Raw genomic sequence first — 15,485 nt, 5'->3', positions numbered from 1 at the left:
GAACACGAGCCAACGATGTGCCCTGGCAACCACAAGGGCCGCGTGTGTCCTGGGGTGCATCAAGCACGTAGTTAACAGGTCACGGGAGGTGTTTGTTCTACTCTGCACTCTAGTGGCATCTTGAATACTGGGTGCAGTTTTGTGTGCCTCAATATCAGAAAGACATCACACTATTAGAGTATGTCCAGAGGAGGGCCGTCAAGATGGTGAAAGGTCTCGAGGACAAGACTTAAAGGGAATGGCTGAGGTCACTTGGTTTGTTCAGCTTGGAGAAGAGAAGGCTGAGGGGTGACCTCATCGCAAACTACAACTTTCCTCAGGAGAGACAGCAGAGAGGGAGGTGCTGATCCCTTCTCTCTGATGGCCATCGATAGGACGTGAGGAAATGGAATGAAGCTGCATCAGGGCAAATTCAAATAGGATGTTAGGGAGAGATTCTTCACTGAAAGCATGGTTGGTCACTGGAACAGGCTCTCCAGGGAAGTGGTAACAGCACCAAGCCTGTCGGAGTTCAAGGAGCATCTGGATAACTCTTAGTCATATGGTTTAGCTTTAGATAGTCCTGCAAGGATCAGGGAGTTGGACTCAATGGTCTTTATGGGTCCCTTCCAGCTTGAGTTATTCTACGATCTCAGACTTGCCACTGCAGTGTAGAAGTGTTGTGGTTTAGGAGGTATAAAACATATGCAGTTTGCTCCTTCAATTGAAATACTTCAAGTTCTGCTTTCTCTTCTTTTCTGTCCAACCGTTCGCTGTAGGCGTCTATGATGGTATTTGACATTCCAGATGTGCTCACAGGAAAAGGATGCTTGGGATCTGTTGTCTTTTCAGAGTCCTTCCTAACATCACGGATACAAGTGAAAGAAAAAGGTAACTATTAAATCTAACATTGACATGGTCGTACTGTTAACTTTGTTGTCATGGAATAATAAAAGGGCTTTTGCTGGGTTTTGCTGCTCTTAGCATTATTATTTTAAGCCTTTGTGTTAATTAAAAGACCTAGATTTTTTAACTTGCTAGTGGTGAATATTTGAGGTGTTGAGGCAGTTTCTCTAATCTCACTGAAAGCACTTTGGGTTTTATGGCTGCTTTGTTATGCAGCAGGGCTGAGGCATCAAGATTCGAGTGTAACAATACTTGCCCTAGATTTTCTTCAGTCTTAGTGAATGTTTTCTCTTGCAGAAGGAAATTTGAAGAGCTCTGTTGCATCACTTTTGTAACTCATTTTAGGCGGTGTTTTAATTTCAGTTCTTCTTTGTTCAGAAGAGATGAAACAAAACTAAGAAAGGATATGATAGTTAGAAAGCTTGATTTTGGAGCAGCTTTACATTTAAAATACAGGATACTGAGTAATTTCCGTAACTTTAGACAAGTGCTTATTTTCCAGATTGTTTGCACACAAAGAAATGTAATTATTGAGGTTGTCTGAATGATCTTTGAGCTCTTGTATCTAGAGAGGCTGTGGGGTTTTAACCATGAGAATCAGAACCCTTGGTAGGGAGGAGGGCGAGTGAAGAAGCTCATCATGCGAACGCTGGTGTATAATATATATTGGCTTCGATCTAGCAGTCATCTTGAGCTACTAATTTGGAGTAGGTCACAGGCAAGAGCTGGATGAAAGGGAAGTGTGTAGCTTTAGGCAAAGAAGCTAGACACAATATGGAAGTAAGAGGTGTGTGCTAAGGCCAGAATGAAAGCAGAGGTTTCGTTTGGTATTGTATAGCAGTTCTGTGTATATTTGAGCAAGAGAAGTCTGGGGAGCTAATCTTCTGTGAAGGCTTCATGTAAACACTAACAAATCCTTAACTGAAAGAGGAAAATTTTGTATTTCCTCAGGAGATTTCAAGTTCTTAAAGTATCCTATTGAATAGTCTGAAGTATATGGATGGTATTACACTACTTTGCTTTCTGTTGTCTTCCCTGCAGATGGCAGCATGAATTCAGAAACCAGCCACATCATACTGACTGCAGCCATCCCGAGATACACCTCTTGGCTGGTGAGTACACAGACTTACTTGAAAACTTGTTATAAATGTATAGCTCTGTGAGGGAAAACATGGAGCTTGGGCTTTGAAACAGAATATTGATATATTAATATTATTCTGATTTTTAACCTTGGACACTAAGTGAAAAACTAGTGAGTAGAAACAGGCTGATGATTCCATTTATAACACATACATTAAATTTTTACATTTCCACCACATCAGGTTTTTAGCTCTGTAAAGGCATGGATGCTACCCACTGTGACTTTTGAGAATTCTGTGTATTGCGAAGCACTCGATCACTTAAATGCCTGTCCCAGCAGAAAGAAGAGTCTGCTTCCAGACCTCTAATGTGTTAGAGGTGTAATTCCAATGGATGTTATGAAATTGGGCAACATTATGTGCTTTTTATCACTTAAACAGTGCTAAAAAATAAGACTGAATGGGATGCGTGGCTTAGACTATACAATATCACATTAGTCTATTAAACAATTTAATATGTTTAAGGAACTGTGTCAGTCTCACTGTAACACAGTATTGAAGAGCACAAAGCTGTCTTTGAAGCACTGTGCTCTCAGGACTTTTTCTGTGGTACCCGAGGTTCTTATTTGCCTTGAATCTCCTTTAATGCTTTTTATTTAATGTTAGATTTGCTTTATCTACTAATAATACAAATGAAATCTGTTTCTGGCTACAGGTTGAAGATAGTGATGTGAAACTGTCTGAAAAGGCACAGCGGATATTGCAGGTAAAATTAAATATTTTTGTTAAACTGTTAAGAACCACTATTCAAAAAAATCTTAGCTGCTAGCAAAACTGTCTTTTGTTACTCTTCTACAAAAGACTTGCCTATTCTACCCTGTCTCTTTCAAACTTTGACCTAAAAAAATACATTGTGTGTAAAAGTTTGAGGTTTTCATTATTGCAAAGAATGACAAAACCCAAGAGCAAGAGAGTTCTAATAAACCTATGATTTCATGGAAGTCTCACTAAGTATTACCCATGTGTTTCAAAAAAACCCCAAACTCAATGCCACTCTACAGGCAACTTTCTTTTAACTTAATTAGCGTGCTAAATGTCTAAAGGAAAATTCTTGAAGCACTGTGTACAAGAAACGAATTTGGGCTCTGGGAACATCTTAAACCACATGAGTTTCACATTTGTGGTTTAATTTGTGGTTACCAGCAACCTTCATTACAAATAGATTTATTTTCCTGTAACATACTTGTAGTTCAGTAGATTGACAATCTTAAACCAAAATGCCTGGCCTTGTGGTTGTGACAGTAACTTGTAACTTAATAGCTGCTGGCAAAACCTGAAGGGAAGGGAAGTGCTTTTAAAAATTCTACGCTTGACATGCTGTCTTTCGCTAGTTCTTCTGTATCAATGCAGTTAAAACCACTTTTAGAAGTTCTGAAAAATACCGTTTAACAAAGTCTTTACTCTTTACATCATGAGAAGATATTCCTGCCTGGCTGACAGTCCTTGATGCAGTCTCTGATATTGCTGTTTGCTTTTCCTCTTTAGGAAGACAAATCTTTCCTGGGTACTTTACTGACTGGAGGTGATGGGGCTTATATTTGTTCTAGCAATCCACAGGCCACACTGACAGAAGGTGAGATGTGGTTTTTCGATGACTTATACAGTTGCATCTCTTATCAAAACCTTGAGAAATGCACACAGTTTCTGGGCTTTGCACACCTGGTGAGTGTGCCTGTGCTGTTGCCCTAAGCTTTCTTTCCATTCGTGTTTGCAACTTTCTCTTGTTTTACTCCATGTTTTACTTTTCTGTCGTGAACCTTTGCTTGAAATTTCTAGTCCTAGAAGAGGGAATTCCTGTCAGAGCCATAGGTTTGCTGTTGGGACACACGGGACTCCTCTCACATGACTGAGAATGAGCATTTGCAGACCTGGGAGAACACGTTCTCCATGGTTAAAGATCAAAAGCGTGCACAAACTGCCTGCTTAAACGATGATGTGCCTTGTTTCCTGTTTTTCCTGTACCTATATGAATACTGGATTGCAAAGATTGGGATTTATTCTTCTGTCAGAATGCCGTGGGCTTCCAGCTCAAGAAGTAAAGGGAAATATGTGCCTTTTGGGCAACATGATATGCTGCCTATGGTGTAGGAGGAGATTGGAATGATTTGCTTCTAAATCTATTTACAGCCTTGTCGTCTTTGCTTCTGTCGAAGCCTGGAGCTGGCATCCTGTTCCAGTTTTTTCCCATTGTCATTTTCACTCAAGAACTTGAGTGTTTGTTAGCGCAGATGCTCACCGTGTTACAGAAAGCTGCTCAATCTTGGTCCTTTTTAGTTTCAGTCAAGTAAATGCTTTCTGGCATGAGATTACACAGGAATCAGCACAGGAAGGACATGAATTACTTAGAGTGAGTGCAGAGAAGGCCACCAAGATGATCTAATGGCTAGAGCCACCTCCATACAAGGACAGGCTGAGAGAGTTGGGCTTGTTCGCCCTGGAGAAGAGAAGGCTCCAGGGAGACCTTCTAGCAGCTTTCTAATACTGAAAGGGGCTCCAGGAAAGTTGGGGAGGCCGGGAGTGCAGGGACAGGATGAGGGGGAAAGGTTTTCAGTTGATAGAGGGGAGATTTAGATGAGATCTTAGGAAGAAATGTTTTCCTGGGAGGGTGTTGAGGCCCTGTCCCAGGTTGTCCAGAGAAGTGGTGGCTGCCCCATCCCTGGAGGTGCAGAAGGCCAGGTTGGATGGGGCTTTGAGCAGCCTGATCCAGTGGGAGGTGTCCCTGCCTACAGCAGGGGGCTTGGGACTGGAGGATCTTTAAGGTCCTTTCCAACCCAAATAATTCTATGACTCTGTAATTACTAGTGACAGTCTTAGATCCTTCCTCTTCTTCTGGCGCCTTCTTCCTTCAAGAACTTAAGCCATATGAATATCCCAATCACACAACTAAAGACGGCTCTTGGGAAGGTTTTCCCTCGCTCCACAGCCTTCTGATAATGTGCCTTGCTTTGCCTTGAGAAAACAAATAGAAGTTGTTGAATCACAACGTGTTTCTTATGGCACAGTATTTTTATATTCCACTGTCTGGAGAAGATACTGTTGTCACAGTATTGATGTGCCCCAGGAGGTAACCAGTATCTGACATAGGTACTTAGTGTAATATAAACTCATGACCTCTAGGGGAAAATCTTCACCTTCATTGTTTTTTGTAGTTATGCAAAGAGGTTATTGAGGGCGAATAATGTTGTACAAGTCAATTAAATAGTGACTTTCTCATAGGGGAATTTGCTTTTGCTCTAATTGAACAGACTTAAAAGAAAGTTAACACAGAATAGAGTATTTAGGTGTTTAACAACGCAGTGCTATGTGCACAGTTTCACGCAGTAAATATGTAAGGGAAAGAGTAGGGATTTTTCCTGATTTGTTCTTTTGGCTTTGTGAAAATTGGCTGTGTCTGCCCTGATGAAGCAATTTACTTTTGCCCTTTTTGTGCAGGTAAATGTTTTGGAAACTCTTGAGATGGAGAGTTTTAAGTAGGTGGCATAAGGACTATTATGCAACGCTTCAACAAGCGAGATATTTTCTTAGGTGTTGAGTGAAAACCCCCTTGGTCTCATTCCCTTTCACATCTGCTGCACGACAGTTTGCTGCGCTCTAATTTAGGCTCTCCTGAGGTTGCAGCTCTGTAGTCTGGCAAGATGAGGTAAAAGAAGGTGCTGGCACAGAGGAGCTCCTCTTCCTTCTCTGTCACTTCTCTCTTACTGTAAGAAGGCATACGTTCATGACCAGAATACCTCAAAAAATATCAAGCATTTTAACCTTTTCCTTGGTGCTGATGTAACTGCTGTCATGGATTTTTTTTTGTGGGATGAACTTGTGGCAGATAGGAATGGTCGTGGCAGCTAGGAATGGTTGTAATAGATTATCTAAGAGGTCTTTTCCAATCTAGTGGTTCTTTGATTCTATAACTTAGTCAATGAGTCCTGCCAATTAATTTCTTCTTTTCATTAGTCACTTGTGGAAGATATACAAGTAGTATTTAGAGTTGTTCTTGGGCTATAAAGATGATCTGAGGGGTGCTGCACTCTCATACGAGGACAGGCTGAGAGAGTTGAAGTTGTTCAGCCTGGAGAAGAGAAGGCTCCGAGGAGACCTTATAGCGACCTTCCAGTACCTGAAGGGGCTGCAAGAAAGCTGGGGAAGGACCGTTCACAGAGGCTTGGAGTGATAGGACTGGGGGCAATGAGTATAAACTGGAGAGGGGCAGATTTAGACTAGACATAAGGAAGAATTTCTTCAATTCTTCTGTACACTGCTGTCAAATCTCACAGAATATCACACTGCACGGAGAATGCATCAGTGAGGAAAGAAAGCAAATCGGAGATAGTTCTGTCATTTTTTTTTGTAAGAGAAAAGCAAGCCAAAAATATTAATTAACCCAAAGTAATTTCAATTGATTGCTAGATTGAGAAGTCATGCTTAATTCTATGTTCGTTATTTGCTTTTTCTTGAAGTGTAACTCTGAGTAATACTATTATTTTTTCTTTTTGTCTACTATTTTAGTTTCAAGAGAGTATTTAACCTTTCCCTTTTGCTGACTCACATGCTTCCCTGTATGGGATGTGTTCCTGCTTTTAATGCATGGCCCAGCACTGGTAGCTGAGATCCAGCTGGCAGCCCCTGCTGCATTTCTTCGTGGCTGCCTTATGACTGTCAGAAATTTGCTTTTTGCTGATGTCAGGTTCTAGTACTTCAGTGGAATTCATTCATTATACCATTTAGCCTTCCTGTTTCTCGTTTTCCAGCCGCTTTCCCTGCCTGAGTGGGTTTGTTAAGAACCAAAGTGTCTGTAAGATGACAAAAAAACTGGAGATAGAATGAATCAGAGCATTGATTAGGTTGGAAAAGACCTTTAAGCTCATCAAGTCCAACGTAAAGCTGTGTCTATCTTGACTGTCACCAGGCTGTTAGCTTCTGGGGGAATTGATAGCCCAGTGCAGTTGTCTCTAAACACAAAAGAAAATGAAAGTTTGAAGATAGAGGGATTTCAACCCTAACCACTCTGATTGTATAATGGTTGGGGTTGGAAGGGATCTTAAAGCTCATCCAGTTCCAACCCCCCAACCAAGTTCTTGTTTTGTCCATTTTACATTTCTGGAAGTTTGCAATTCAACCTGATGGGAAGGTTTTTTTTGGCTTTAAGCAAAAAAAGCCACGGAATATTTATAATAAGTGGGCTCCAGGGGATGAGATGAAGTCAAATATTATTGTAGTCGTAGTGAGATTCAGTAAAGATCAAGTGATTGTGCTCTTGGTCCTGTCCCAAATCTTTACTTGAGTGTACTGCATGTTAAATGTAACAAAGTTCTGCAAGAACATAGATTTCTTTCTCAGAAAGAAGAGTTGTTCATCACATGATGCTGAAATATCAATATAAACCTAACATGATTTTTTTCTCTTTCAAATTCTAGGCAAATTGTACTTCTTTTCAGATGGCATTCTCTTTTCTGATCCCCACCATGGCAGCATTTCCATTTCTAAGAACCACATGAGTTCCATTTCTTTCTACGATGGGGTGAGTATTTTGTTTATTCCTACAGTCATAAACTTTTTATCAATTTTTGAAAATACTTTGTAGGATGTTAGTAGAAAGTTCTGATTTAATTGCAGTTTTACAAGTGAGTGCTTAAAACTGTAATAATTGATGCAAATCTCTCCACTCCTGGGATTGGTTAGCTTAAGCAGTTACTGAATAGCTAAGCTGTAAGGAGGAGAGAGTTATGCATTAGACTGTGTTGTCAAAGTGTCTTTAAGAGTGTGGGAAATTGTTTTTTATTAAAGGAAAAATCACAGAACATCGCATTAATAAAACATCTAACAGGCTTAAGTGATGGACGGAGAAAAGTTCAAGACATTGGAAAGTCTTGTGGTCTATTGGAGAGTGAAATGCTGCCTCTGTTTGATCTATCTTTAACCTTCAGTCGAATGTTGGTGGCAGTGTGCTGCTTATCTCCAGAGAGGTCACGAGCAGTGTCTGCCTACTGTCCTGGAGTGTTACATAACTGACAGGGTGAAAGGAATGGCTGGTTCACGTTTCCCAGCCAAAGCAGTGAGAAGGAAAGGCGTGCTGTGTGTAATCACACGCATGCTGAGTAATGACAGTAAAAGACATGATCAGCATAGACTTTTGCCATTCCTTTATTCAACTTCTACCACTTCACTTGGCTGACTTGCCACGCTGATGGTTTGCTCTTCTGGCTTAGTGGGAGTTGAGAGTTTGGTTAAAGATGACAACTCAGGTTTTTTTCGCCTCCTCAAGGCAGACACAGTGGGTTAACTGTCACCTTTTCAGAATGGAAAAGAGATTATTTTAGTGGGTTATTGTTTCCTAAGCACCGAGAAAAAAATATCTCTTGTTTGCTTTAGTTTCCATTTTCTTTAGGAATGGCATTACACGTTTGCTGAGTGACCTCCAGAAAGCATTGTGTTGCTATGATTTCATCATCTAATGGAGGAAACCAGTAAAATACAATAAAAGTGTGTGATTCAATTGAGATAAAGCCACAACAGTGAAGAGAATCTTACCTTAGCTGCTTTTTGTTGTCTATCATTGATTGCCCCCGGTAGTTTAAGAAGCTATTTTAACACTGACCTTCCTTCTATTGTTTGATTCAAGACACTCACTTTCATAAAACCCAGCTATTTATGGAACCTGGCTATCATTCTTGAACTGATGCCAGATTTTTGTGTAAAGCTAAACCTTGACAGAGAGCATTTTATTGTTCAGCTGACTTGGCATAATACAAGGGTGGAGAGCTTAAAATGTTAAGAAGTGACAGGAGAAGAAGGGTAATTGTTAGTGTGCTTTTTCGTAAAGTTATTGCAACAACAGCATTGATGGAAAAGAAAGGATAATTTAATGCTAAGATTAAAATAAAATATACAAAGACTTTAGGTGATGCAAAGTACGTTATTTTAGCAGATCTGTCCCCATGCCTTTTAGATGCTTCTCTTCTTAACTTGAAAATGTCTGGTTTTCTGCCTCCAACCCATGCTGCTGGCTTCTCTGTTCTGAAAAGCTGGACACCTAGCTGCCACCTAAGCTTCTGGAGCCCTTGAGGCTCAAAGGCACTGAATCCATGGAGGACAGGATGGATTTTTCACAAAACTGTACCGTGAAGGTCTAAGCAGAAACCAGACTTAGCAGAGTTGTGGAGTCATCAAAGAATCATAGAACAGTTTGGTTTGGAAAGGACATTAAAGATCGAGTTCCAAACCCCCTGCCATGGCCCTGGACATGTCCCACTGGATCAGGTTGCTCAAAGCCCCATCCAGCCTGTCCTTCAACACCTTCAGGGATGGGGCAGCCACTACTTCTTTGGGCAACCTGTGCCTCACCACTGCCCACTGAGGAAACACTTCTTCCTAAGATCTCATCTGAATCTCCCCTCTTTCATGTTAAGATTGGTCCCCCTCATCCTGTCCCTGCACTTCCTGCTGAAAAGCCCCCTCCCTGGCTTCCCTGTAGGCAAAACATGAATCCCTGTCTCATCTCGTAGGGCTGCACTGCTCTAGTTTAGTACCAGCCACCATGGGAGTAAAAGAAAACCCAGAAGGCTACACTGCTGCCCAGTCTCCAAACTCTCAGGTCTATTTCTTTCTCTTCTGTAGCTATTCCATGTCCCAGTAAACTGTATCAGGGCATCTTTACTGAATGCAGCTGAAGATGCTCTGTGTGTGGTTTTAAGGTCATCTGTAAGACCAAGTATTTCAGCTTGCAAGTGCCCAAATCCAGCATTCATTTTGGCCATTAATCATGTGAAAAAATATTACTAAGTAATACTTGGATTTCACAAAATTAACATCAAACTTTGAACTGGATTCTTTTAACCTTACGTCCATGAGGATTATTGCCACTTTTCAGCTTCTTTCAATTTGTGGAAGCCAGAATGTTTACCGGGGCAGGAACATGTTCTGTTGGACACTTCACGTGCAGATTGCAGCGAGTATGAGTTGTCGCTTCTCAGGAAATCTGTGAGCTTTACTGCAGAATCCAGGATCTGTGGACTATGTTCCAAAAGCCATTTGCTCTTGAGAAGTTGTTGTTTCTTAGGAGAACGTTTTTGTATGTAACCTCAGTGACTTTGAGAGGATTCATTTTATAATTAATCTCTCAGTCAGCAAAGCATAGAGATTCTGTGTGCAAATGTCTCCAAACTGATACTGATTCTTATTTAAGTGCTCCCCAAATTTTCATCTCTTTAGCTGACTTTGAATTCATTCTTCTAGGGTATGTGTGCCAGAGGAGGTGTCTGGGTTGTAGATGAAGGTAGCTTTGTTGTGAAGCGTTAGCAGGGAAAAGGGCTGAAGGTCTCGGCTTTGGTGGAGGGAAAAGAGTAGATATTAAAATGTAACCTTTTCTTTTCGAGACAAGACAAAGTGTAGGTGGTTGGAACAATCTCAGATGCTTTCCTTAAAGCTTATGGTATCTCTAAGAGGTGCAAAGTATAAACTGGAAAGTACTGTAAGTGACTGCAGTTGATCCCTCTGCTCCATACCTGTGCTGGCAAGCTAATGAGTGTTTAGATCTTCATGCTATGACTGTAATACTTCTTTTCTGAACTCTGCTATTTAATGTATTAAGCCTTTTTTTCACTTTCAATAACTGTAATTATAATTCATTCTGTTTCTTCCTTTTCTAGGATTCAAACACTATTGTTGCTGCTCTCTTCATAGACATCAAAAGTTCCTTGCTTGCTCATCTACCAATTGAATTCCATTCCCGAGACAACTTCTTGATGATTGCGCTTTTCCCCAAAACAAAGATTTATAAAGCTTTTTATTCACAGGTAAAGTAAAAGATTGGTTTGGGTGGGGGAGAACCCACGCAATTATTCTTTGTGTTTCAGATAAGAGGCAAGGGTGAATTTGTTGACGTCTGTCTTAACTCTTTAAATTTAAAGAAGGGGTTTATTTCTCTCGTTAGTTGAGCCATTAAAGATTGTCACCTCTTAAGTAAATACAGGAAAGGGTGAAGTTCAAGGTCGTTCTTGCATCAGTGTTCACAAGCAAAACCTTTTCCTATATCTTAGTGAATGAGCACAGCGTAGAAAGAAGGAGCAGTTTAATACTGAGGGTGCAACAAGCTAGCAAGTAGATTGAAAAACCTCCTCTCTGAAGCTGGATGGGTTTATGGAGGAGTTGAGAGCGATGGTTGATGTGATTTTGATGCTGCTTACCTTCTATATAAAATCAGGGTACTGCCGTAGGAAGGACTGTTACAGGTAGCTCTTCCAGTCGCGGCAGGTAACGCAACAAGGGACAGTTACGTTGCAGCTTTGGAGATTGACTGAATGTTATTAGGAGCTTAGTGTGGTGGCTGAAAGGGTCACCCAGGCAATGAAGCTCCACCTTTGAAGATTTTGAAAGCTTGGCTGGACAAAGCGGTAGCTGGGCTGATCCAGCAATAGTCCTGTTTGGAGCAGGAGGTGGGTCTGGGACCTCCAGAGGCTCTCTTCCAACCAGAAACTCCGAGTCTGTCTGTGACCTGTGGCATCTACCTTGCAGATTCAAGGTTGTCACAGACTGCCCTGCCACGTAAACCTTTCTAGTCCTTGCCAGGAACATGATTGCCCCTGAGCTTAGGACCGTGCATGTGTGAGAAACTAACTTATGTATGTGTTTTTAGTGATTGTGTTGCTCATAAAGTTTAATGCTCGCCATGTGCTTTCATTTTGTTTTCTGAAGCCAGCGAGCACTCTAAAAGCTTGTTTTCTAGTAGTTGCATCTGAAATGTAGCACTGGTGTGTAATTGGCTGCAGCAACTGTGTGTGGTGGCAGAGATTCTATTGTGTTTTTTTGTGGTTAGACACATTTGGGTCATGATCCTTAGGGAATTTTTGTTGAAGTCTTTAAGTGTCCCATATGGCATTGTATTATTCTCTGAGTAGATTGGCTTTGTGCAATGTCATACAGAGGCTTTTAATAAACAAAAGTTTATAACAATAGCACTTTTGAGGAAATGAGCTTGGAGATTTTAGGACTTCACAAGGCTTTTAGTATGCGATCATAACACTGGATTGGAAAAGACCACCTAGCTCAGTGAGTATTGTCCCTGCTGATAGTATTAATGCTACCATAAAATTTCTCCTCCTTTTATCTTATGTGCTTAGATTCCTCCCACTCTTCCGCTGTGTGAGTGGTTGGAAATATTTTATTTTGTTTGTTTTTGAATTTTCGGCCTATTTTATTAGGTCTGCTTTTATATCTGTGTTTTACGTTTGCTTTACCAGCAGACATCCTTGAGGCATTCAGCAATTTTGGACCTGCTCTTTCTGGCTTGTTTGACCTGATAAAATAAAACCCAGATCTTTTTATTCTATGCTTATAAAAAGTTCTCTTTTCCTCTGATTGTTGTAAATGCTTTTCTTTTGATCTCTCTTTTGGCTGTACATTTCCCAACTGTGTGTAGTATCTAAGAGGAGGGTGTTTTTCTTGTACAGAGGCAGTAATAAGTCTCTCCTCTGAAAAATCCCAGAGGTACTCTTGGTTTGCCTTGAATTAACAGATTGTGCTCATTTTTCGAGAAACTACTCCGAGTCCTTTCCCTTTTGCTACCCACTGACACTCCAGCTGATTCTACAAGTGTTTTTACTCATTCTTGCTTTCATATTTACCTTCCTCCTACTTTTCCATTCTTTCAGTTAGATCTACTTGGCTACAAATCATCCAGGGACTGGAGTTGGTTCAGAGAAGGGGACAGAGCTGGGGAAGGGGCTGGAGGGCAAAGGTTATGAGAGGAGGCTGAAGGACCTGGGGTTGTTTAGCCTGGAGAAAAGGAGGCTGAGGGGAGACCTCATCACTGTCTACAAGTGCCTGAGAGGAGGTTGTAGTGAGGTGGGTGTTGGTCTCATCTCCAAAGTGACAAGCAATAGGACAAGAGGAAATGGCCTGAATTTGCACTAGGGTGGGTTCAGATTGGACATCAGGAAAAATTTGTTCACCAAAAGGGTTCTGAGGCCCTGGTAGGGGCTGCCTAGGGAGGTGGTGGAGTCCCCATCCCTGGAGGTATTTGAAAGACAGGTATATGAGGTGCTCAGGGATCTGGTTTAGTAGTGGACAGGTACGGTTGGACTCCATCTCCAAAGTCTTTTCCAACCAAGTGGTTCTATGATCTCCATGCTGCATAGACTCTCTCTTGACTTTAGTTCCCCAAAGTGCTGTCAGTTCACTTCAGCCGATGCCGGACTTATAAGGTGCGTCCCTAAGCAGCTCTGCTGGTGAATGTCTCCAGCCTTCTGCTGCTTCTTTTGGTCCTCCTTTGAGTTAGGGTTTTGCCTAACAGTTCTGAAGGGAGGTTTATTTTCTACAGTTTAACCCTTTCTCATCTGGCACCGTAGCAGTTTCTTTGCTGGAGTTGAAGTAGATGAAACATGTCTTTGGTCTTGAAGATAATATCTCTTAAATGAAAACTATTGCTAAGATCAAGTGTACCTGATTGTGTAAACTATGGAAACTGTATTTTGTTAGTATTTACCTTCAGGTATTTATTGATTTCCTCTAAAATGGTTTTCTAAAAGTCTGCCTGCCGTTCAAATCACAAGATATCGTAGTCGTTCTACAGAGCTGTAGTTACAAAGAGTCACTAAAATGTTGGTACCAGTTTTGCTCTTGTGTGATCGTAAGACATGATGCCTCACTTACTGGACCTGTGCTTTAATTACTCCAAGCCACCAGGAAACAGAGAATGGCAATTACCTGTTTCTCCAGATCTGAGTGTATTAAATTCCTTGTAACTGAGATGTTTGCGAGAGTTCTGAGCACACTGAACTGCACCCTGCTTTCTAGATCCTGGGAAAATAGGACAGTACCTTTCACATCCTCAGCCTGGTAGTGGAGAAGTTGCTTAGGCTTGGGATGTATTCATTTCTCTGATTTTCTTCACCTTCTTTAATGCCGTAGCAGCTCTTTTTTTAAAATGTTCATAAGTTATAAAAAGAGATTGATTCATTTCCACTGAGTTCTGTGTCAGTCTGACCTGTATTTTCACTTCATCCCTAGCCGTTTGACTCATAAAAACCACAATTTTCTGTCAAGTAGTTCTTCTTTCCATCCCTCATAGGCATTTTCCGTAGTCTCTTATTTGTGTTTTGAAGTGGTTTATGTGTTTGGTTGCATGGATCCTTGTACTCAAGCAATATTGTCTTTGTTAATATCAAAAGTTTATTTTATTTTGATGTTTTTTATCTCAGTCCCCTTGTGTTTAGAATGCAGATTTGTTAATGGAGAGCAGTCTTTCCTCCCCGAGTTGTTTTGTCTTGCAGCAAATTATTGTGAAGAATTACAATGGCTGTTGCCTTTCCTTATTAAAAGAAGGGAAATTCCAAACACTTAAACCACTGTGTGATTCATCTGAGTCTGATTTCTAGGTTTGGAGTGCCATTCATATTAATTGCCTTGGCTAGAGCTATAGGATGCAAGCCAAAGCCCTGCTTCCTGGAGAAACGAAGGGCTCCCTTCGCTTTTGGGAAGGAAGAGTTTTTCTTCAATTTCTAGACATGATTGCTGCAATCTTGCCTCATGAAAAGGACAACACTGCTGAAGGGAGACTTCTATTAATTCAGTTCGTGCTGTACAGCAGTTAGGCTATAAATGCCTGGCTTTTTTATCAGCTTGTTATGACTAAAAGATACATGTGGATTTTACTGTTCATTTGGTGGGTAAATATTTTTCCTAGAACTTTTTCCTCAGCTGTGAGGATGCAGGGAAAACCCAGACCTTGTCAGTAAGGTTACTTCCTAAAGCAGTTCCAGCCCAGCCAAAGAGAATATTACTAAATCAGGTCATGGAATTGTATAAATGTTTGGTTGGAAAAGACCTTTGGGATCATTGAGCCCAACTGTACCTGTCCACTATAAAATCTTATCTCTGAGCACCTCATCTGCCTGTCTTTTAAATGCCTCTAGGGATGGGGACTCCACTACCTTCCTGGGCAGCCTCTGCCAGGGCCTGAGAACCCTTTCAGTTAAGAAGTCTTTCCCAATATCCATTAAACCTCCCTTGGTGCAACTTGAGGCCCTTCCCTCTCGTCCTGTCACCTGTGACTTAGGAGAAGAGACCAGAAACTACTGCGCTACAACCTCCGTTCAGGCACTTATAGACTGTGATAAAGTCTCCCCTCAGCCTCCTTTTCTCCAGGCTAAAGTACCCCAGGTCCCTCAGCTGCCTCTCATACCCTTGTTCTCCAGCACTTCCCCAGCTCTGTTCCCCTTCTCTGGACGTGCTCCAGCCCCTCAATGGAATGAGGGGCCCAAAATTGGACCCAGAATTTGAGATGTGGCCTCACCAGTGCCCAGTCCAGGGGCACAATCCCTTCCCTGCTCCTGCTGGCCACACCATGGCTGATCCAAGCCAGGATGCCATAGGTTGTCTCTGACACCTGGGCCACTGCAGGCTCATACTCAGCTGGCTGTCGATCAGCACCCCAGGTCCTTTTCCACCAGTTTGTCGAGACTTCTTCCATAT

The 15,485-nt window shown here is 41.5% G+C and overlaps 1 protein-coding gene across 1 annotated transcript in view; it reads left to right on the top strand.

The window, feature by feature from the left end:
• DNAAF9 (dynein axonemal assembly factor 9) overlaps window positions 1–15,485 on the top strand; it is an 84,359-nt gene that overhangs the window by 42,352 nt on the left and 26,522 nt on the right. Inside the window, exons 17-22 of the mRNA XM_069856679.1 lie at window positions 759–870; window positions 1,927–1,997; window positions 2,680–2,730; window positions 3,510–3,597; window positions 7,433–7,536; window positions 10,664–10,810. Of these exons, the coding sequence (XP_069712780.1) occupies window positions 759–870; window positions 1,927–1,997; window positions 2,680–2,730; window positions 3,510–3,597; window positions 7,433–7,536; window positions 10,664–10,810 (573 nt within the window). The remainder of the gene's footprint in view (window positions 1–758; window positions 871–1,926; window positions 1,998–2,679; window positions 2,731–3,509; window positions 3,598–7,432; window positions 7,537–10,663; window positions 10,811–15,485) is intronic.

The sequence above is a fragment of the Phaenicophaeus curvirostris genome, chromosome 4 (genome assembly GCF_032191515.1).
Source record: "Phaenicophaeus curvirostris isolate KB17595 chromosome 4, BPBGC_Pcur_1.0, whole genome shotgun sequence".
Classification (NCBI taxonomy): domain Eukaryota; kingdom Metazoa; phylum Chordata; class Aves; order Cuculiformes; family Cuculidae; genus Phaenicophaeus; species Phaenicophaeus curvirostris.
The sequence above is the reverse complement of the archived record's forward strand: the minus strand, read 5'-3'. Positions and strand labels throughout refer to the sequence as shown.